The sequence below is a fragment of the Chiloscyllium plagiosum genome, unplaced genomic scaffold (assembly GCF_037043375.1).
Source record: "Chiloscyllium plagiosum isolate Xiang-an unplaced genomic scaffold, Cpla_swu_hap1 HiC_scaffold_4, whole genome shotgun sequence".
NCBI classification, from domain to species: Eukaryota; Metazoa; Chordata; class Chondrichthyes; order Orectolobiformes; family Hemiscylliidae; genus Chiloscyllium; species Chiloscyllium plagiosum.
In genome coordinates, this window is record NW_028270142.1 from 45212294 (window position 1) to 45236740 (window position 24447).

General features: G+C 40.5%; 1 protein-coding gene across 1 annotated transcript; it reads left to right on the top strand.

Annotated features, from left to right (window-relative positions):
- The first annotated feature begins 1522 nt into the window (after window positions 1–1522).
- ntaq1 (N-terminal glutamine amidase 1) lies at window positions 1523–24447 on the top strand. The gene is made up of 6 exons (XM_087986216.1): window positions 1523–1774; window positions 5384–5483; window positions 12353–12403; window positions 20935–21083; window positions 22649–22773; window positions 23831–24447. Exons 1-6 carry the CDS (start codon window positions 1674–1676, stop codon window positions 23938–23940), a joined length of 636 nt encoding a protein of 211 aa, XP_087842342.1. The 5' UTR covers window positions 1523–1673; the 3' UTR covers window positions 23941–24447.

The following is a 24447-nucleotide window of genomic DNA, read 5'->3' on the forward strand; positions in this document are numbered from 1 at the left end:
CTCAGTCCCACTGTAAGATAATTAACATATAATCTAAATTAACCGGTGCAGTACTGTGGAGGTACTATTTTCAGAGGAGGCATCATATAAGGGTCCCATCTATCCGAAATGTCGATTCTCCTGCTCCTCGGATGCTGCCTGACCTGCTGTGCTTTTCCAGCATCACATTCTCAACTCTGATTTCCAATGATTGTTTTTATTAAAAAAAGTTCCACTCATTGAACTCTAAAAAAATACACATATTCAGAATTCTTCCAATTCAAGTCTGCAAAATTTATTACACATGAAGCCACCATAATACTAAGTATTTTGGGATATCCTGAGATTACAATATGCTCAGGGGTGACTGGTGTAGTGGTAATATCATTACTACTCCAGAAACCGTTTTAATGCACTGGAAACATAACTTTAAATTTCACTCAATTCATTTCATGAATACATCGGGAATTTAAAGCTAGTTTCAATAACAGTTATCATGTCAACTATCATTGTTTGAAAAAAATCTTCATATTCTTTAGGGAAGGAAATTTGGTACCCTAACCGAGTTACCCACATGTGACTACACAGGTCCTCTGGAATGGCCTATTTTAAAGGCACCTGGGATAGGCAACAAATGCAAGCCTTAGCCCTGATACCCACATCCCATGACGGAATAAAATAATTTAAAGTATTCCATTGTATTACCAAATAATCTTAGTTCCTCCTTTTCATTCAACCTCACATTTGTCAACAAACTTGCCAGTTTTCTTAAATACCCATGTTTATTCAATGGTCCTCCTTTTTATTTGGCTCTACTTTCTCCTTTGGTTTCAGTATCTTAGGAATCACTGCTTGGGGTCCAATTGTTTCTTAAATAGTCCTCATTCAGAAACTAATCTCCAACTGTAAATTTCCAGGCATCAATAAGACAAATAATTTTTAAATCAACATATCTGCCGATCATTAAAGCACACATCTGGGCCCAAAGGAAGGGCCACTACAAAACAAGACCCCTAATCCCTTATGTTCTCAAAATTTCTGAATGTCGTGGTTTGAACACGCAACCTTGTGACACTTTTCAAGCACACTACTACTGCACCACGAACCCACATTTAAATTATGAATCTGCTTGCACATTTCCATGAACATCACATCTTGAAGTATGACTTGAGCCTGACCTTTCAATCCAGAGGTAGACACATCACCACTACATCCACAGAATTAACTACAGCAACTGAGGGAAAACGTGAATAAATCCAAACCCTTGACCCCATAACAACCTACGGCAATTCATATTGCTAATTGATAAAAGTGCACGTTTGGTTAATACTGCAGAGGAACGAATACAAATACTGTTTTGCAAGTCTGACAGACTTTAACTCGAAAACAACAACTTTACGTCTGCAGACATCAACCGGCTTCATGCAAGTAACGAAAGCTGCGCGCGCAGCAAGCGTTCCGATGCTACGTCATTGGGTAGGCGGAGCGGTCTTTCGATGTGCACCTGCTATTCCACTCCGGCTTCCTGCTTTAATCCTAACCCCCGGTGAATAGTTCCTACGGCTGTAATCACGTTGATTCTTACCTTGAGCTAGATTGGTTTGAATGAATTCGCTGTTTAGTATATCGAATGAATATTTAGGTGTCCTGCAGTTTAGCTTCTAAATTTCATTTGTTGTTGTTGCGAAGTTGTTATGAGTAGCCCAAACCCTAACCCTGGGAGGTTAGACCCAGGAGGTAAGAGCCAGATCCCAGCCATTCTAAAGGAAGATTGTGTTTACACCAGCTGTTATTGGTAAGCAGGCCTGTCAAATGTCACTGTGGAAAAATAGTTTCAGTTATTCAATGTGGGTGTAGGTCCCACAAGTTGTGCTGCATTTTCTTTGAAATTAAACATAAGTTATGTTATCAGTGTATTTTTTAAGAGCAAAATTTGTTGTGATCTGAGGTCCACTGCCTGAGAGAGCAGAGGAAACCGATATGACTTTCAGTTAGGCATTGGACAAACATTTGAAAGGAAAATTTTCAACGCTATGAGAGAAGGAGGAAGTGGGATCGATCAGGTTTTTTTTGTACAAAATTGCCGGCCGAGCTGAATGGACTCCTGCCTGTAATATCCCTGAAATGTTACCTCCAACCAATCACGCAGAAGTGGGTACTGCAGATGCTGGAGATTAGAGTCGAGATTCGAGTGGTGCTGGAAAAGCACAGCCGGTCAGGCAGCATCTGAGGAGCAGGAAAATCGACGTTTCGAGCAAAAGCCGAAAGCAAAAGCAAATACGTCGATTTTCCTGCTCCTGGGATGCTGCCTGACCGGCTGTGCTTTTCCAGCACCACACTAATCTTGACCTCCAACCAATCCTTGACAGCTTTTGATTTATTTCTCCTTTTTGGGGGGAGGTCAGCTGTTTGGACCCTATGTTCCGGTATCTCCCCCCAAAACCGATATGCTTCTCTCCCTCTATGATCATGTCTTCAGTGACATGTTCGATTTTTTTTAACTGGGTGGTCAATTTCAAATTTTACTTGATAATCACACCTTAAATTATTTTATTCTGTGAAGGTAATATGTAACTACATTTTGTTGTTGTAAGATTTAAGGCCATACGTCATAGGAGCAGAAATTAGGCCATTCAGCCCATCAAGTCTGCTCCACCATTCAATCATGGCTGATAAGTTTCTTATTCCCATTCTCCCGCTTTCTCCCCATAACCTTTGATCCCCTTCATACTCAAGACCCTATCTATCTCAGTCTTAAATGTACTCAATGGCCTGATCTTTACAGCCTGCTGTGCCAATGAATTCCATAGATTCACCACTGTCTGCCTGAAGTAGTTTCTCCTTATCTCCATTCTAAAAGGTCTTTATCTCTAAGGCTATGCCCTCAGGTCCTAGTCTCTCCTACCAATGGAAACATCTTGTAACATCTACTCTGTCCAGGCCTTTCAGTATTCTGTATGTTTCAATTAGATACCCACTCCTTCTTCTAAACTCCAAGTATAAGCTCAGAGTCCTCAAACATTTCTCATATGTTAAGCTTTTCATTTCTGGGACCATTCTAATGAATCTCCTCTGACGTGCTCCCGGGCCAGTACATCCTCGCAGAGATATGTGGCTGAAAACTGCGCACAATACTCCAAATGTGGTCTGATCAGAACCTTGTAGAGATTCAGAAGTACATCCCTGCTTTTAGATTCAAGTTGTTTCAAAATAAATGCCATAATTGCATCTGCCTTCCTAACTATTGACTCAACGTGCAGGTTTACATTGAGAGAATCCTGGACTAGAACTTCCAAGTCTCTTTGCACTTCAGACTTTTGAATTTTTTCATCATTTAGAAAATAGTTCACACCTCTATTCTTCCTATCAAAGTTCCTGACTTCAGCTTTCCCACGTTGTACTTCATCTGCCACTTCTTTGCCCACTCTCCTAATCTATCCAAATCCTTCTGCAGTCTCCCTGCCTACTCAATGTTACCTGTGCCTCTCCCTATCTTTTGTATTGTCTGCAAACTTAGCCAAAAAGCCCTCATTTCCTTCATCTAGATCACTCATGTATAAAGTGAAAAGATGTCCCAACACTGAGCCTTGTGGAACATCACTTGTTACCAGCTGCCATTCTGAGAAGGACCCTTTTATCCCCACTCTGCTTTCTGCCAGACAGCCAAGCTTCTATCTCTGTATTTGTCTGCACCTGCCTTCCCTGATAGGGTTTCTCTCCAACCAAGCATGGAGGATTTTCACATGATTTTGTTCTTGCTGCTATGGCAGTTTAGGTCCTCCTGTTCAAATGTTCTGAGCTGAAATTAGGAATATGCAATATAATTGGATAAGTGTACTTTTTCTTTTGAAGGATTATTTATAATTTACTTTTAGGACTAAAAAGTTGTTTACAGTCAATCTGGCCTTTAACTAAAGTGTAATCAGCACTGAGCAAGCTATATTTGTTACGTTGTTAGTAGTTAAATTATGATTGAAAATATTTTAGCATTATTCTAGTAGATTGTAAATTCCATTTTGTAGTTGACTTGTATTTATTTTCTTTAGAGTCTCCTTTCCAAGGCAGTATATTTCATTTTCATGTGGAAAAGACAGGTCCAGACTCACCTCTGATGTGACCCTTGGGTCCAGAGTAGGCTGCTAGCATCTTCTACCTTCACACAATGACCAGAAAAATGAGGCACCAAAATAGCACCAGTACTTCCACAGTCTGAGCCCAGCCATGAGAACAGCTTTCAAAAAACAAAGAGAAAGCAAAACCTACTTTGTACTTATGATTTGTAGAATATTACAGAACTGAAGGAGGCTGTTCAGCTTGTCATTGTCTGTGCTTGCTCTTTCAAAAAGTATTCTGCTTGGTGCTCCAGCCTAGTTTTTTTTTGTCTGTAACCCTGTAAATTCCTCATCCTTGCGTACCTGTCCAAATCCTATTAAAAATTATTTTTGAACTCAGCTTCTACTACCTTTTCTGTGGTGAGTATTACAGATTCTGACAGCTCTCAGAGTAGAAATATTTCCCTTCATGCCTCCCCCGCCTCATTAACCAATAAGTTTAAATCTATAAACTCTGGCTAATGACTCATTTCTCAGAAGCAATTACATTTTTTATTGATCCTCTCAAAACCTCATCATCTTAGATTCCACTTTTAAATTGTTCATGGGGACAGCTGGCTAGGCCAGTATTTGTTGTCCATCCTTAATTTCCTGTTAAGAATGTGAAGGTGTGCCATGTTGTTGAACCGCTGCATCGCTTGTTTTGTGGGTACACCCATAGTACTGAAGTTCCAGTATTTTCATTCAGCAACATTGAGGAAACAGTGCTATGGTTTCATGTCAGGAAGGTAAGTGGCTTGGATTAGCACTTGCAGGTGGTAGTATTCCCAAGCATCTGCTGCCTTTATCCTTCCAGATGGGAGAGGTTGGAAGGTGCTGTCAAAAGAGCTTGGTGATTTGTTGTAGTGCATTTGTAGGTGGTACACACTGCTACTGTGCATCAGGGGTGAAGAAAAGTAACTTTAAGTGTAATGGATGTGATACTAATCAAGTGGGCTGCTTTGTTGTGGGTGGTGTCAAGCTTCTTGAGCATTGTTGGAGCTGCACCAAGCCAAGTAAATGGTGAGTGTTTCCTGATGTGCCATGTAGATGGTGGACAGGCTTTGAGTAGCTAGAAAGTGAGTAACTTGCTACAAAATTTCCAGTGCCTTATCTGCAGTATTAAATTTGCATTTAGTCATCTCTTAATTTTCTCTGTTCTGGAGAGACAGTCCTGACTTTTCCAACCCCACCTCACATCATACATAAGTCTTTCCTGATTGGTGCCCAGAATATTTCAAATTGTAGCATTTGATTTAGAATAAAATATTTTTGCAACGAATGTTAACATTTATATTAAAATACTTCCTTAGTGAAGAAAATATATGGAAACTTTGTGAATACATAAAGAACAGAAGACAACATCCTCTGGAAGAATGGTATACTGTTTTCATATCAAACGACCAAAAGATGGTAAGTGCAGTCCGCAAATGAGTGTACATTTTCTCAGTCCAAGGTGCAAGAGTTTCACCAAATTTCTCTTTTGCCTGTATCATAGAAACACAGAACTGTTGCCGCACCAAAGGACATCTTTTAGCCCAACATGTCTGCACTCACTGTCTGGTTAAACAGTACATTTCATGCTGCTCACCTACCTTCACCTTGTACTTGCACACTCTTCCTTTTCAGATAATAATCCGATTTCCTCTTGAGAAGCTCACTTGATCCTGCTTCCACCAAGCTGTCAGGCAGCACATTCCAGATCTTAACCACTCGATCTGTAACAGCGTTTCTTCTCATGTTTGAATTGTTGCTTTTCTTAATTACTTTAAATCTGTGTCCTGTTGTTCTCACTCCTTCCACCAGTGGGAACAGTGTTATTTACCCCAATTTTCCCTGCATTAGCTCAATTATCAGCCGGAGTTAATCAAATTGCATGCATAAGAATAAATTATTCACAAAAAAGCAGTGCTCTCCTTCCAGATTTTGTGCTTCGGTCAATGCTGTAGAACTTGAACACGCACCATCCTGACTGCCAAGATAAAAATGCTGTCCACTTTAATCAAGGTTGATATCTAACTGGGTGCTTCAAAAAACTGAATAATTGAAATCATAATCAGAACAAATATTGTAAGCTGAACATTTTGTTAAAATAGCAATAATTCTTGAGGTAAATTCATTTTTGTTATCTTGTAAAATTAACCAGCACAATGAGAAAAATCTGCACACATCCATCAGAATATTGTATGGTAAAATTTGAAATCATCCGCTTGGGTGAGAAAAGTAGATTCATGTTTTAAAATTGAAGTAGACATTTATAGATTAGGGAAACTTTGTGGTGAAGAGTACATGGAAAGAAGTCTGTAAACAAATTGCAAAAAGTTAACATGTAATTACAGCAAGCTAGCAGGAAGGCAAATTGAATGTTTGCCTTTATAGCATGCAGGTTAGAGTAGAAGGGTAGAGAAGTCTTGCTGTAATTATGTAGTACTTCGTAAGATCACACTAGGTGCGTTATGTATAGTTTGGTTTCTATACTGAAGGAAGAATATATTTGCCCCAGAGTTGGTATGGAGAAGCTGAACAGATTCATTCCTGGAATGAAGAGTCAATTCTTTGAGGAAACATTGAATAGAATGGGCCTGTATTATCAGAAGTTTTGAAGACTGAGAGGTTATCTCATTGAAATGCATAAAATTCTGTGAGTTTAGCACAGTGGGTGCAGAAAAGCTGTTTTCTCATAGCGTAGAATCAAGAATGAGGATAAGTCTCAGGATATGGAGTTGGCCATTTCAATCTGAGATAAGGAGGCATTTTCTTATCCAAAGGGTTGTGAATCTTTGAAACTTTCTACTTTAGAGATGTGGAAATTATCAGTCAATGAGTACAGAGAGATGGAGAAAGATAGATTTTTAAAGAGGTTTGGGACCACTGCAGGAAAGTGCAGTTGAAGTAGAACATTGATTATGATCATAATCTGATTATGGTGATGGTGAAGCACGTTCAAAGACCCAAATGGTCTATTCCTGCCTGTATTTCTTGTAAACTTTTCCATCACGAGGGGACAGAACAGCTATGAATTGGTTTCTACTCAGCAGCAAGGACAATTGGAACCAGTGTTTGACATAGCCTCTAGTTTTGTGTGATTTGGTGTCGATTTTGTTTTTATTTTAAAATGATCCCATGAAGTGCTTTGAGGCATTTTGTTACAGTAAATCGACTACACAAGTTGCTGCTATTTATCCTGGATCTTTTTTTTTTACATACAATAAAATACAAGAACAAGGAAGTTATGCAAAAGTCTACAAATGATTAGTTAGGTCCCAGCTGGAATATTTGTCTGCCTGATTCTGAAACCCACCTTCAGGAAGGATGGAAAGATATTAGAGATGGGGCAGTGAAAATTTATTGGATTTCTGTCACAGGATAAGAGCTTCACTGACATAGAGTGACTAGAGAAACACCATTGTTCTACTTAGAGCAGAAAAAGCTCAGTGAAAGTGAACAGAAGGGTTAATAAATAGCAAGAGTTTTGGTAACATGAATGAGGAGAAATGTTTCACTGGCAGGAGGGTAAATAACAAGAGAAAAGTTTAATATAATTGACAATTTTTGCAGCAAGTTGTACTGATCTGGAATGCACTGCATGAAAATTAGACTATCTACAGTGTGGAAACAGGCCATTCAGCCCAACAAGTCCACACCAACCCTCCGAAAGTAACCAACCCAGACCCATTTCCTTCTGACTGATGCACCTTTCACTATGGGCAATTTATCATGGCCAATTCAACTAACCTGCACATCTTTGGATTGTGGGAGGAAACCCACACAGACACTGGGATAATATGCAAATTCCACACACCTGAGGCAGGAATTGAACCCAGGTTCCTGGTGCTATGAGGCAGCAGTGCTAACCACTGAGCCACCTGCTGCAGATGTAAAAAGTAGATTCAGTGAAAATTTTCAAAAGGTAATTGGCTAAAATCTTGAATGGTAAATGTTTGCAGGGCTATGGAGGAAAGGTAGTGGTGTGAGACGAATTGAATTGCTGTTTCAAAGAGATACAATGACCTGAACAGCCACCTGTACTCTTACATCTACAAACTTGTACATGACACATTCAGTGAACTCTCTGCTTATTCAGCACATTAAAAGGATCAAGTGCCCAAAATAACCAACTTAATTTAAATACAAAACACTTCATTGTTAAACTTCATTGTTTGGAAATGGACGAGTCTGAGATAAGCGTGCTCTGAAAGACGTAATCTCACATTACACTGCAGTTCCCCACTAAACCAGCAGAGGGATCCCATTTTAACTCCCCTCTCAATCAGATTAGTGAAAATATACAAGCAGGAAAGGAGGAGGTCTTGTGCAGTGGGTAGTGTCGCTGCCTCTGACTTAAAAATTCTGAGCACCCATCCATCCACAGGGCCTGGTGGCCAAGGAATGCACATTTATAATCTGAGTACCAACCTGCAATTCCTTCTAACACTGGATTGTATTATGGACCCCCTAATAGAGGGAAATTGAGAAACAAATTTGTAAGGGGATCTCAGTTATCTGTAAGAATTATAGGGTAGCTATGGTAGGGGATTTTAATTTTCCAAACATAGACTGGGACTGCCATACTGTTAAGGGTTTAGATGGAGAGGAATTTGTTAAGTGTGTACAAGAAAATTTTCTGATTCAATATGTGGATGTACCGAAGAGAGAAGGTGCAAATCTTTACCTACTCTTGGGAAATGAGGCAGGGCAGGTGACTGAGGTGTCAGTGAGGGAGCACTTTGGGGACAGCGACCATCAGTTTTAAAATAGCGATGGAAAAGGATAGACCAGATCTAAAATTGAAGTTCTAAATTGAAGGAAGGCTAATTTTGATGGTATTAGGCAAAATCTGACTGGGGGCAGATGTTCACAGGTAAAGAGATGGCTGGAAAATGGGAAGCCTTCAGAAATGAGATAACAAGAGTCCAGAGACAGTATATTCCTGTTAGGGGGAAGGGAAAGGCTGGTAGGTATAGCGAATGCTGGATGACTAAAGAAATTGAGGGTTTGGTTAAGAAAAAGAGGGAAGCATATGTCTGGTCTCGACAGGATAGATCGAGTGAATCCTTAGAGTACAAAGGCAGTAGAAGTACATTTAAGAGGGAAATCAGGAGGACAAAAAGGGGACATGAGATAGCTTTGGCAAATAGAGTTCAGGAGAATTCAAAGGGTTTTTACAAATACATTAAGGGTAACTAGGGAGAGAATGGGCCCTTCAAAAATCTGCAATGCAGCCTTTGTGTGGAGCCACAGGAGATGGGGAAGATATTAAACAAGTATTTTGCATCATTGTTCCCTTGGAAAAGGACATGGAAGATATAGAATGTAGGGAAATAGATGGTGACATCTTGAAAAATGTCCATATTACAGAGGAGGAAGTGCTGGATGTCTTGAAACACATAAAAGTGGATAAATCCCCAGGACCTGATCAGGTGTACCCTAGAACTCTGTGGGAAGCTAGAGAAGTGATTGCTGGGTCCCTTGCTGAGATATTTGTATCATCAATAGTCACAGGTGTGGTGCTGGAAGACTGGAGATTGGCTAACATCGTACCACTTTTTAAGAAAGGTGTAAGGACAAGCCAGGGAACTATAAACCATTGAGCCTGACATTGATGGTGAGCAAGTTGTTGGAGGGAATGCTTAGGGACAGGATGTACATGTATTTGGAAAGGCAAGGGCTGATTAGGGACATCAGCATGACTTTGTGCATGGGAAATCATGTCTCACAAACTTGATTGAGTTTTTTGAAGAAGTAACAAAGAGGATTGGTGAGGGCAGAGCGGTAGATGTGATCTTCAAAGTTTGTGAGAAGATTTGTAGCTCAGGTGCTCGTTGCTGTGGTTCTGTTCGCCGAGCTGGAAGTTTTTGTTGCAAACGTTTCATCGCCTGTCTAGGCGACATCCTCAGTGCTTGGGAGCCTCCTGTGAAGCGCTTCTGTGGTGTTTCCTCCGGCATTTATAGTGGCCTGTCCCTGCCGCTTCCGGTTGTCAGTTTCAGATGTGATCTATATGGACTTCAGTAAGGCATTTGACAAGGTTCCCCGTGGGAGCAAAGTTAGATCTCATGGAATACAGAGATAACTTTCCTTTTGGATATAGACCTGGCTCAAAGGTAGAAAACAGAGGGTTGTTTTTCAGACTGGAGGCCTGTGACTAGTGGAGTGCCACAAGGATCAGCGCTGGGTCCACTACTTTTCGTCATTTATATAAATGATTTGGATGTGAGCATAAGAGGTATAGTTAGTAAGTTTGCAGATGACACCAAAATTGGAGGTATAGTGGACAGCGAAGAAGGTTACCTCAGATTACAATGGGATCTTGACCAGATGGGCCAATGGGCTGAGAAGTGGCAGATGGAGTTTAATTTAGTTAAATACGAGGTGCTGCATTTTGGGAAAGCAAATCTTAGCTGGACTTATACACAATGGTAAGGTCCTGGGGAGTGTTGCTGAACAAAGAGACCTTGGAGTGCAGGTCCGTAGCTCCTTGAAAGTGGAGTCGCAGGTAGATAGGATAGTGAAGAAGGTGTTTGGTATGCTTTCCTTTATTGATCAGAGTATTGAGTACTGGAGTTGGGAGGTCATGTTGCGGCTGTACAAAACATTGATTAGGCTACTTTTGGAATATTGCATGCAATTCTGGTCTCCTTCCTATTGGAAGGATGTTGTGAAACTTGAAAGGGTTCAGAAAAGACTTACAAAGATGTTGCCAGGTTTGGAGGATTTGAGCTTTCAGGAGAGACTGAACAGGCTGGGGCTGTTCTCCCTGGAGCGTCGGAGGCTGAGGGGTAACCTTATGGAGGTTTATAAAATCATGAGGAGCATGGATAGGATAAATAGACAAAGTCTTTTCCCTGGGTGCGGGAGTCCAGAACTAGAGGACATAGATTTAGGGTGAGAGGGGAAAGATATAAAAGAGACCTAAGGGGCAACCTTTTCACACAGAGGGTAGCACTTGTAAGTAATGAGCTGCCAGAGGAAGTGATGGAGGCTAATACAATTGCAACATTTAAAAGGCATCTTGATGGGTATATGAATAGGAAGGGTTTGGAGGGATATGGGCCAGGTGCTGGCAGATGGGACTAGATTGGGTTGGGATATCTAGTCAGCATGGACGATTTGGACCAAAGGGTCTGTTTCCATGCTGTACATCTTTATGACTATGACTCTATGACATGCCAGTGGCAGGCAGTAAAAGTGGGAGAGATTCATAATCAGCCATGAAATAAGATTATTGGAGCATCTTCCAGAATGGCGCTGGACCATGGCAACATTTTGCAAGCTGTCTCCAGCAGATCTTACTCTTACACATCTTTTATTACCCTAAACCTTTTGTATGGTTTGATCTGCCTGTACTGCACGCAAAACAAAATATTTCACTGTACCTGTGTACATGAGACAATAATCGATCAAATCAAAAATTGCATGTGTTGCAGCCCCTTGAATGAGTTTCTTCTGTTCATTCTTTCATGGAAAGTGGGGGTTTTCTGATAAGACCAGCATTTGTTGCCCTTCTCTAATTGCACTTGAACTGAATTTAGAGGACAGTTAAAATTTAGCAACTACATTACTGTGATCTGGAGTCACATGTGGACCAGAAAGATGGCAGATTTCCTTTCCTAAAGAACATTTGTGGGCGGCACGGTGGCACAGTGGTTAGCACTGCTGCCTCACAGCGCCAGAGACCCGGGTTCAATTCCCGCCTCAGGCGACTGACTGTGTGGAATTTGCACGTTCTCCCCGTGTCTGCGTGGGTTTCCTCCGGGTTCTCCGGTTTCCTCCCACAGTCCAAAGATGTGCAGGGTCAGGTGAATTGGCCATACTAAATTGCCCGTAGTGTTAGGTAAGGGGTAAATTTAGGGGTATGGGTGGGTTTCGCTTCGGCGGGGCGGTGTGGACTTGTTGGGCCGAAGGGCCTGTTTCCACACTGTAAGTAATCTAATCTAATCTATCTAATCTAATCTAATCTAATCAGTGAACCAGATGAGTTTTTAAAAATGAGAATTGACACTATTCTTCATGCTCATTGTTACAACACAAGCTTTATTTTCCAGAGTTTATTTATTGATAGTAAATTCCACCAGCTGCCATGATGCGATTCGAAAGATATTAACATAGGCCTGTGGATTACTAGTTCAGTGACATTATCACCATGCGACCATTATCCAAAACGATCTAATCAACATATTACTGGCATGATAGCGTGGTTACATAATTATCATGTCAAATCAAAGAATTGGATAATTGTTTTTGTCCAACTTGCAATTTGTTCTGTTTATTTCATTACTCCAAAGGTGCCCATTTGGAGTCAGCAGTCTGGCAGTGGAGATCAGCCTGTAATCTGGGTAAGTGATTCTTTTGTAAATCAATATTTATAGCTACACTTTCAATGGCATAAGAATTTTTCAGTCCTTTACTTTTAAAGTGTATTGGTCTTTTTCTGGCTTGTTCTATTACAGGAGTAGGCAATTGAGCCCATTGTACCTGTGCTGGCCCATTGAAAGACCTAGCCCCACACCCCAGCTCATTCCCCATTAACCTTGTAAATTAATTATTTTCAGGTAAATTTCCAAATGCCTTTTCAAAGTTTCAATGGAATATGATTCCACCTAAGTTTAATCTTAATATCACATCTTAATATTCCTCTGAGTGAAGACATTTTCCTCATTTTCCTCTTTTGCCAATTAATTTAAATCTCGTCACTGATCCACTTGCCAGAGAAAATAGCTTCTTCCAACAGTTCTCACAATTGTTATACCTTCCTTTAATCTTCTCTAAGAAAAATATCCTAGCTCCTCCAAACTGTGCGAATAACTTTGCATAAGTTACATTCTTAAGCTCCGTTCTTGACTGTACAAGTGAATTTAAAAATGTGGTAATTATTAAAACTTTTTTGTCAAAGCTCTTTTCTCTGATCACTCAATAGAAAGATGTACAAGAATCTGACTACTCCTTGGCCAAAAAATACCATACTGAAAGGCAAGGTTTTCTTTTAGCTATAAATTTATACAGCAGTGGTGACACTGGTTTGTGTACATACAGTGTCTTTAATGCAGGAAAAATGCCTCACAAAGCATTGCCAAGCTGACACAAGAGATATTGGAAGAGGTGATTTTTAAAGCTTGTTCAAAGAAATGGGCTTTAAGAATTGACTAAAAGAGAACAAGATAGAGAAGTTTAGGAAAAGAATTGCTGAAATCAAGTCTGAGGCAGTTTAAAATAAGGCTAACAATGGAAGCTCAGGAGGAGTACTGGATTTACAGAAACCATCGTTAGAGGTTCGTAATATTCCAGGAGAATTATGGAACTGGAGAAAGTTCCAGATGTAGGGAGGTCTTGCTATTAAAAGGTTGAAACAGACTTGTGGGACTTTTAAGTTTGAGGTTTGTGGTTTTAGGAGCAGTTGTACGTCAATACAGAGTGTTAAGTGAGAGGTAGTTGGTGTGGGATAGATTGTTGATAGCTTTAGATGTGCTGAACTGTTTGGAGGGTGTGAGAGGAAGTCAAGTTAATTGGGATAGCTTGACAAAGGAATGAATGAAGGTTTTGGCAGCAGGTAGGCTAAAGCAAGGGAGGAGATGGGCAACGTCACAGCAGTGGAAATGGACAGTTTTTGGTTCGAGCAAGAACAGCGATTATGGAACTACAAACCTACATATACAGAAAACCGACAGACTCTGACCAAATACTTAACTACACCAGCAACCATCCCAACACACACAAACGAAGCTGTATCAGAACACTATTCCAATGAACCATCACACACTGCAGCACAGACAAACTTCGGAAAACAGAGGAGAACCACCTATACAACGTATTCAAGAAGAACGGATACTCAAAAAAATACAGTCCGCAGATTCCTCAAGAACAAACCATGACAAGTAGACCAAACACAGCCAGAAACCCTAACCACCTTACCATACATCAAAGAAGTTTCAGAAATGACAGCCTGACTACTAAGACCCCTCGGAATCCTAGTAGCACACAAACCCACCAACACTCTCAAACAAAAACTAACAAACTTAAAAAACCCAGTACAACCCATGGACAAAACCAACGTTGTCTACAAAATTCCATGCAAGGACTGCCACAAACACTGCGTAGGACAAACAGGAAGAAAGTTAGCCACCAGGATACATGAACACCAGCTAGCCACAAAAAGACACGACCTTCTCTCCCTCGTAGCCCTACACATGGATGAAAAAAAACACCATTTCGACTGGGACAACACATCTATCCTGGGACAGGCTAAGCAAAGACATGCCAGAGAATTCCTAGAGGCCTGGCACTCCAACCACAACGCCATAAACAAACACATAGATCTAGATACCATCTATCAACCCCTCAGAAAACGAACAGGAAATGACATCACCACAAATCCCAGGAACCCCATCCAGGACAAATATATAAATAAAAAGCAGGAAACAACAGCTTCGCTTCACTTGGAGATCGCCACTGATGATGTTACCTAGCCAGGTAATGAAACATCTGGATATCAAACCTACAGCTCAGCGAGCAAACCTACACCCTAAAGTGATTATGGAATGGGTTGAAATTGGTGGAGAGCTACAGTTTGTGATGGGCTCCAAAGGCGAGCTTTTCGTTTTCCCAGTGTTTAAATTGACTAAATTGCTGTGCATAAAAGACTGGATGACAGAAAATACAGGTTAATGAATGGGTTAAGACAAGTGGTGGAAGGATAAAGCTGAGCCAAAATGCATGTAATGTAGGAACATCAACAGGCAATTTGTGCACAGCAAGCTCCAGCAAACATCAATGTGATAATGACCAGACAATGTGAGTTACTGAAGAATAAGACTTGGAGCAGAAGGATTTGGCCGGTTGTCTGCTCAGTCATTCAGTGAGACCACGGCTAATCTGATAGTCCTGAATTCCACTTTACTGATTTTACTCAATCTCTTGATTTCCCCTAATGATTAAAAAATCTGTCTCTCTCAACCTTGAATATATTTAATGACCCATCCTCATCAGCTCTCTGCAGTAAAGACTCTTGAGAGAAGAAATTGCTCGTCGTCTGTCCTTTAAATGGGCAGCCCCTTACCCCTTACTTGCAGATGGTGATGTTTTCTGATCCTAGCCTCTTCCACATGGGAGAACAACCTCTCCAAATCTACCTTATCAAATTCTCTTAAACATCTTATTTATTTCAATAATGTTACCCTAGACACCAGGGAGAACACCACTATCCTTCTTCAAAATACATTATTGGAGCTGCTGTTTTTCAGCTAAGGCAGAACTGAGGGCATTTTGCCCTCTCAAGTAGACTCAACAAATCCTTTTGCACAATGTTACCGAGGAACAGAAAGTAGATGAGGAAGGTAACAAGAATAGATTCCTCGGTGAAGGGAGTTCTGAGATATTTAAATTGGTAAATACCACTTGAGCTCAAAGAAATGGTGCCAGAGTAGATGTTGCTCCAGCTATTACAATATTAAACACTATAAGATCTAGGAGCAGATGTAGGCCATTCGCCCCGTCAAGTCTGCTCTGCCATTCAATGAAATTATGACTGATGTGATAACCCTCGGAGCTACCTTCCTGCTTTTTCCTCAACCCTTTATTCTCTTACTGAAAGGAAATCTGTCTGTCTATTTCAGTCTTGAATAGTGCTAGTGACCCAGTCTCTGCAGTAAAGAATTCTACAGATTCACTACCCTCTAAGAGAAGAAATTCCTTCTTATCTCTGTCTTATCTAGACAATGTATTACTTTGAGATTATGCCCTCTGATCCTAGACTCTTCAACCAAGAGGAAACAACCTCTCCACATGTACAATGTGAAGCCCCCTAAGAATTTTATATCTTTCAATAAAATCGCCTCTCATTCTTCTCAACACTAATGAGTATGAGCATAATCTACTCAACCTATCCTCATAAAATCCCTTCATACCTGGAATCAACCGAGTGAACCTCTCTGGAATGTCTCCACTATCAGTATATCTCTACTTAGATAATGTCAATGCAGGATTGTAAAGAGAAGGATTGTTGATAATACAGATAACCACTTGGTAAGAGTGGAACCAAGTGAGGTCTGTCCCACTCAGCTGTCCCACATTGAAGACACCGAGAAGCTGAGATTGATGAGAAGAGGAATAGACTAACCCTCCAGAGGATGCTAGAGGACAACTTTACAAAGGGTGGTTTCAGCATTCTGGCAGGGCAGAATTCATATTCAAGACATTCAACCATGAAAGTATGGGGAAAACAGACACAGATTTGGAAACTGACAATGTTTGTTGATTTGGAGACAAAAGGGAAGTTGGAGTTAGAATAGTAGTTTGCTGAGATAAAAATAAACCAGAGCAAATAGCAATACAGTGCTCAAGAATGGCTTAAGCTGTTTTCTGATGATGATTCAAGATTCTTTAAGGCCTTTTATCAGACTTCTAACTGTATCTGGGAGAAATGTCTATCCTTAACTCCCTCAGACTGTTACCCTCTCTCAATAACACCATCCAAGGCCATAGGATTCATTTTACACTCCCGCTGAAAACATTATGTACTACCCTACAACAGATTGAGAAACAGATTGGGAAACAGATTTTGGAAAGGTGCAGAAGCCACAGGGTAGTAGTCATGGGTGATTTCAACTTCCCAAACATTGATTGGAAGCTCTTTAGATCAAGTAGATTGGATGGGGCGGTGTTTGTGCAGTGTGTACAGGAAGCTTTTCTAACTCAGTATGTAGATTGCCCGACCAGAGGGGAGGCCATATTGGATTTGGTACTTGGTAACGAACCGGGACAAGTGATAGGCTTGTTAGTGGGTGAACATTTTGGTGATGGTGACCACAATTCTGTGACTTTCACCTTGGTTATGGAGAGAGATAGGTGCGTGCAACAGGGTAAGTTTTACAATTGGGGGAAGGGTAAATACGATGCTGTAAGACAAGATCTGAGGAGCATAAGTTGGGAGCATAGGCTGTCAGGGAAGGATGTCGTGGAAATGTGGAACTTTTTCAAGGAACAGATACGACGTGTCCTTGATATGTATGTACCTGTCAGGCAGGAAAGAGATGGTCGTGTGAGGGAACCTTGGTTGATGAGGGAGGTTGAATGTCTTGTAAAGAGGAAGAAGGGGGCTTACATAAGGTTGAGGAAACAAGGTTCAGACAGAGCATTGGAGGGTTACAGGATTGCCAGAAGGGAGCTGAAGAAAGGGATTAGGAGAGCTAAGAGAGGGCATGAAAAATCTTTGGCGGATAGGATCAAGGATAACCCCAAGGCATTTTATGCGTATGTGAGAAACATGAGAATGACGAGAACGAGGGTAGGTCCGATCAAGGACAGTAGTGGGAGACTGTGTATTGAGTCGGAAGAGATAAGTGAGGTCTTGAATGAGTACTTTTCTTCAGTATTTACAAACGAGAGGGACCGTATTGTTGAAGAAGAGAGTGTGAAATGGACTGGTAAGCTAGAGGAGATACTTGTTAGGAAGGAAGATGTGTTGGACATTTTGAATAACTTGAGGATAGACAAGGCCCCCGGGCCTGACGGGATATATCCTAGGATTATGTGGGAAGCAATAGAGGAAATTGCAGAGCCATTGGCAATGATCTTTTTGTCTTCACTGTCAACAGGGGTGGTACCAGGGGACTGGAGAGTGGTGAATATTGTGCCCCTGTTCAAAAAAGGGAATAGGGATAACCCCGGGAATTACAGGCCAGTTAGTCTTACTTTGGTGGTAGGCAAAGTAATGGAAAGGGTACTGAGGGATAGGATTTATGAGTATCTGGAAAGACAATGCTTGATTAGGGACAGCCAGCACGGATTTGTGAAGGGTAGGTCTTGCCTTACAAGTCTTATTGAATTCTTTGAGGAGGTGACCAAGCATGTGGATGAGGGTAGAGCAGTGGATGTAGTATACATGGATTTTAGTAAGGCATTTGATAAGGTTCCCCATGGAAGGCTTATGCAGAAAGTCAGGAAGCATGGGATAGAGGGAAATTTGGCCAGTTGGATAGAAAACTGGCTAACTGGTCGAAGTCAGAGAGTGGTGGTAGATGGTAAATATTCAGCCTGGAGCCCAGTTACAAGTGGAATTCCGCAGGGATCAGTTCTGGGTCCTCTGCTGTTTGTAATTTTTATTAATGACTTGGAAGAGGGAGTCGAAGGGTGGGTCAGTAAATTTGCAGATGATACGAAGATTGATGGAGTTGTGGATAGTGAGGAGGGCTGTTGTCGGTTGCAAAGGGACTTAGATATGATGCAGAGCTGGGCTGAGGAGTGGCAGATGGAGTTCAACCCTGCCAAGTGTGAGGTTGTCCATTTTGGAAGGACAAATAAGAATGCGGAATACAGGGTTAACGGTAGGGTTCTTAGTAAGGTGGAGGAGCAGAGGGATCTTGGGGTCTATGTTCATAGATCTTTGAAAGTTGCCACTCAGGTGGATAGAGCTTGTAAGAAGACCTATGGTGTATTAGCGTTCATTAGCAGAGGGATTGAATTCAAGAGTCGTAAAGTGATGTTACAACTGTACAGGACTTTGGTTAGGCCACATTTGGAGTACTGTGTGCAGTTCTGGTCGCCTCACTTTAGGAAAGATGTGGAAGCTTTGGAGAGGGTGCAGAGAAGATTTACCAGGATGTTGCCTGGAATGGAGAATAGGTCATACGAGGATAGGTTGAGCGTGCTAGGCCTTTTCTCATTGGAACGGAGAAGGATGAGGGGTGACTTGATAGAGGTGTATAAGATGATCAGGGGAATAGATAGAGTAGACAATCAGAAACTTTTTCCCCGGGTACAACAGAGTGTTACAAGGGGACATAAATTTAAGGTGAAGGGTGGAAGGTATAGGGGAGATGTCAGGGGTAGTTTCTTTGCCCAGAGAGTGGTGGGGGCATGGAATGCGCTGCCTGTGGGAGTGGCAGAGTCAGAATCATTGGCGAACTTTAAGTGGCAATTGGAAAGGTACATGGATGGGTGCTTAAGCTAGGACAAATGTTCGGCACAACATCGTGGGCCAAAGGGCCTGTTCTGTGCTGTATTGTTCTATGTTCTATGTTCACCTCTTTCAAATCCTCCAATTTTGCGCGATTATCAGATTGCTTTATTGACATTCAATACCAAGAAGACTGAAGCCATTGATTCAGACTCTGCTCAAACTTCCATTTAATAGCTACTGACTCCATTGCTCTCACTGACAACAGTCTGAGCCAATCTATTTGCAGCCCCTGTGCAAATTTGCATCTGGTCCAATTCACCTATTATCCTTGTGTTCGCTGACCTACATTGTCTGTTCGTCAGACAAAATCTTTGAATTTCTCATTCTTATTGTCACCCCCTACATGGCCTTATCCTCTCCCTATCTTTCCAATCTCTTCCAACTCCTGGAAATGTGTGCTTTTCATCATTCCATCTTTGCTGATGTTTTCTTCATCATGCTTTGCAATTCTCTCTGTTCATCTCTTCCTCTTGTTACCTTGCTTTTAAAGGTAGTCTTTAAGTCTCATCTTTTTGGCCCAGCTTTAGGTCACCTAAGTGTGGCTTGGGGCCATACTTTGTTTTATAATGCTGAAAATGTGTTGCTGGAAAAGCGCAGCAGGTCAGGCAGCATCCGGGGAACAGGAGAATCGACGTTTCGGGCATAAGCCCTTCTTCAGGGCCTTTGTTTTATAATGGTCCTGTGAAGAGCCTTGGGACATTTCATCACGTTAAAGGTGTTTTATATGTATAAGTTGTTGTATAATTCATTGTAAGACAAAATAGAATTCCACCTTATGTATGACATAACTCTGGCAAAATTAATTGAGAACCCAGCCAGATTTCAACCAATTTCAAGCCACAATTTAGACTGACACTTCCGTGTGGAATAGTAAATACAGCTATGATTCTTCTTTGTCTACCTAATGTTTATGTGCAATGACAAAATATAGACATATTTCACAATATTAGTTTGTATAAATCTATGTACATCATATCTACCAGTTCAGGTGAATCTCTAAAGATTCCTAGGCAGTACTGAAAGCTAAGCGAGCATTTCTTATTACATCTTGGCAAACCTTCCACCCACAACCAATAACATTTTTTTTATAGCACCTTTAATATTGTAAAGCTTCACTGTAGGGATTATTAGCCAAAATTGGAAATGAGCGAGATAGGAAGATGTTAGAACAGGGGATCAAAACATTTATCAAAGAGGAAGGTTGTTAGAAGCATCTTAGAGGAGGAGGGAGAAATCGAAGGATTTGCAGAGGAAATTTCAGAGATTAGGGCCTAGGTGCTGATGGCAAGGCCTAGTTAAAATTAGAGAAGTGTAAGAGCCCAGATTGAATGCACACATATACCTCTGAGAAATGTAATGCTGGAAGACAATAGAGATAGAGAGAAGATGAAGGGCTTTTGCCCTGAAACGTCGATTTTCCTGCTCCTCGGATGCTGCCTGACCTGCTGTATTTTTCCAGCACCACTCTAATCTAGACCCCAGAGATAGAGAGAGGCAAGACTATGGAGGCATGCAAACACAAGAACAGCACTGTGGATGTATCTATACCAGATGGACTGCAGCCATTCAAAATAGTTGCTTCTCAAAGGCAATTAGGGATGGGTAACGAATGCTGAGCTAGTGATGCTTACAGAACATGAAAGAATTTTTAAAAATAGAGTTTTAAAATTGAAGTATGCTGGGCCAAGTTTCTGAGTAGGTCAGGATGCAAAGCATTTCTTCCTGTAACAGTTATGACTTTTAATTCAGTAACTAATTGTGCAAATGCTCTGGGATATTTTGATTACAGAAACACCTGGTAAGAATCTGTTACAGTAGTATATAATTCATAAATGTGTAATGCCAAATATAGAGTTTGTAATCTGATGTGCTGGTCGAGCAAACATCAATAATAATAATAATATTTTAAATTAGGATTACCATGTTATCCTACTTCATGATTGTGGAGGACAGCACTGTGAGATCTATGACCTGGATACAACACTTCCATTTCCATGTCCTTTCGATACTTACTTGAAAGAAGCCTTCAGATCTGAAGATCTCATCAGACCAGCTTTTAGAAGGTGAGATAAGCTGCTGTTTAAGAAGTGGTTCTCCGATTAGTTCTTCACAGTTTTTCAGTGTTCATAGTTGAAGATCTTATGACCATTACTAACCATGGAGACAATAAGCTTGAAAATGCAATTGACCTAAAGGATAAAGCTCAACCCTGCGGCCTGTAGGAGTGAATTGAAAATGCTTCTACATGCAAAGGAAGAATTTTGAAACCAACTTCTACAAATGGCTAGCCAGATCAATGTAAATTTTAAATCTGAGATGATGTATTTTTGTGAATCGAAGCAAATAAGGAAAATGGGCGAAAGTGGAGTAGACAGTTTTTGATCACTGATCAGCCGTAATCTCACTAAATTGTAAAATAGGCTTGAGGGGCTGAATGGCCTCTATCTGTTCCTGTGGTCTTGTAAGTGCGAAGTGAGTTGTATTTGATGCAGATGATCCATGCCCAAATAACTAAATGTACAACTGTTTAAGCCCATGCGTGAAAGAATGGCTATTTGGTTAGGATACTGTCGGATACATTTGCTATAGACCATCAAATCATATGGCAGCAAGGAACATTAACTCAAAATGCAAACAAGCTCTTAATGATCAATTAATTACTTTTTAAAATGGAGTCACTGCTGTAATATAGGAAATATAGTAGTCAATTGATGCACAATAAGCACACATGAACAGCAACATGATAATATCACTAGATAATCTGTTTTTAGCTGTCTTGGTTGAGGGACATCAAAAAGCCAGGGATAATGCTTATGTTTTTTAATCAATCTGTTCAGACATATTATCACACAGGTGGGACTTGAACTCATGCCTTCTTACCCAGAATTAGGGATGCTACCATTGCACCACCATCGTTTCTGAATTTCCTGAAATAGCAGAAGTTTTTTACACCCAAAGGAATAGACAAGACTTCCGTTTAAGACTGTCCTATTATACAGCACTCCTGGCAGCGTAGCACTCTCTCAGAACTTCAGTGGGACAGTCATCCTAAAACCTTGCTCTCTGGCGTGGGATTTGAACCCATAATTTCCAAACTCCGAGGGAAGTATGGAACCAGAACTGACAAGGTTTTGGGTGAATGCCAAGATGCTAAGAAAAATAATTCTGAATGGAGAGAAATGAGAAAAAGAAGGCAAATTTCCAACTAACAATAGATTCTGCCATCTTTCCTTTATCTGACATTTTCATAGTCAGCCTTTTTTCCTTATTTTGTTGCTTTCTCGGCTTTGCCCCAATTATTGCAACATTTTAGTCCTGTGACAGCTCTCTAGCATGTCAAGTCCCCTGTGCTCTAGATGAAAAATTATAATGAAAATTATCCTCCAGACCATATCAATGAATATTTGAAAGTAGAGACTACTTTGATTCAGATGAACTTAGTGGTGGTTTTTTCACATCACTCCAATTTTCCACAGCGATCAATGCAAAAAAAGCAGATTGTTTCCTTCTGTCTTGTGTTTTCGAAGCATTTCATCTGACAGAGAAAAATATTTGAGATTTAAAAAAATCAATGTGAGAAAAGACAATAAAATATAATTCAGAAAATGGTATTATTGTTCTTGTTCAGAAAAATGAGAGTGCTACGAGCAGATCTGTACCTGAAGACATTTGCTTCAGATCGATCTCATATGAAAGATGTTAATGGAACGTGGCGTATGATTCCTCCACCATATCCTTGTATTCAAACTTCAGGTCAGTGAAATAAGATGTGTTTAAACCTTTATCACGATGCACCAAAATGGATAATGCATGCTTTCTAATGGAGTTTTCAAATGTTACCTGGCTTATAGTTGTCACTTAATCTTATTGGTTCAAGGGATGTGGTGTTGGCTATGACAGTATGTATTTTCTGTCTCTAACTGTATTTGAGAAGATGGTGGCTTGTCTTCCTGAACTGCTGCAGTCTATGTATGTCGGGACACACACAATGTTGTTGGGAAGGGATTCCCACAATTTTGACCCAGTGATAGTGAAGGAACGATGATGATTTTTCAAGGCAGGTAGTGTGTGCACTCAAAGGGAACTTGCGAGTGATGGTGTTCTCATGCATCTGCTGCTGTTTTCTTTCTAGATGGTAGATGTTCTGCTGGAGAACGAGTCTTGACAAATTGCTGCAATGCATCTTGTGTGTAGTACACATTGATGCCATTGTGCATTAGTGGTAAAAGGATCCAATTTTGATGGTGGTAGAAGAGGTGCTGCCAAGCAGGTTACTTTATCTGGGCAAATATCAAGCTTTTCAACTGTTGTTAGAGCTGCCCCTATTCAAGCCCAGTATTCCATCACACTAGTGACTTGTGCACTGCCAACAGGCTTTTGGGGAATCAGGAGATGAATTACTCACCAAAGAATTCCCAGCCTCCAACCCACTTGTGTAGCAAATTGAAAAAATTGATGTGACCAGTTCATGGTCCAGTTAAGTTTCTGGTCAAAGGTGGACACTACCTTCAATATTTTGGGTGGCATTTTCTTGTTATGTTTCCTAATGTGATCTGACCATAGGTCAGAATTCAGGTGTGTTCATGAGGATTGAAGAGTTGTGGACATTTTTATTTCTTACAGTAAAATGCTGTTTGATTTTTGGTTACGGGCATATTTAGTAGAGGATTGCAAAAGCATAAAAGTTTATGATAAATAAGGAACATCTGTTCCAATGGCTGGAGGATCATTTTAATAGGTTGTTTACAATTTTGGTGCTTTGTCTTTTAAAACTTGCATCATTTAACCTGTAACCTTGGTTCAAATTTAGAGTCAAAGATGAACTTGGATGATTTTATCAGTATGACTCCTACCATTGGATGGGGTGATGTCTATACCTTTCCAGAATTTGTCCAACAATTTGGAAGTTCAAAATTATAATATTTAAAAGAAAAAATCTTCAAAGATTCCAGTTTTTTAGACCTTGCCCTGTGAGAAGACTGCGTAAGAGAGACATTAATATTCCTCCAAAAAGCAGCATCCTTGGGTATTTGAAGTTTCCAAAATCCTCAAAATGGACAGTAAAGAGTACGAACAATGACAAAAAAATGGAGCTGAGTGAGAGGTGGATACAAAAGAAAATCAAATTCAAACTTGATACTGGAAATGATGATTCTGTCGACCTCACAAATCAGAAACATTGCTCAAGAATGAATCCTTAACATAAGAAGGAGAGAATGTAATGAACTGTTTGCAATAGATACATGCTTTATCTTTATCCGTAGAGCACATCATTGAGCAGACTGTTCCTTCTTACTTTAATATTGCAAGAGTAAAGAACACCAATAATATCTGATGATTGTGGAATCCTGCAAAATATTGTTAATCCACAAAGCAAAATAGTTCAATAAAATCATTTTAAGGCTTAAAGATTGTTTTCTGTTATTT

Bases quoted from the DNA above. Each gene is read 5' to 3' on its own strand.
- ntaq1 (XM_087986216.1), top strand. From the start codon at position 1,674: ATGAGTAGCCCAAACCCTAACCCTGGGAGGTTAGACCCAGGAGGTAAG. The intron at 1,775-5,383 runs GTAAGCAGGCCT...ATACTTCCTTAG, and splicing joins GTTTACACCAGCTGTTATTG to TGAAGAAAATATATGGAAAC. The intron at 12,404-20,934 runs GTAAGTGATTCT...ATTTTAAATTAG, and splicing joins GAGATCAGCCTGTAATCTGG to GATTACCATGTTATCCTACT.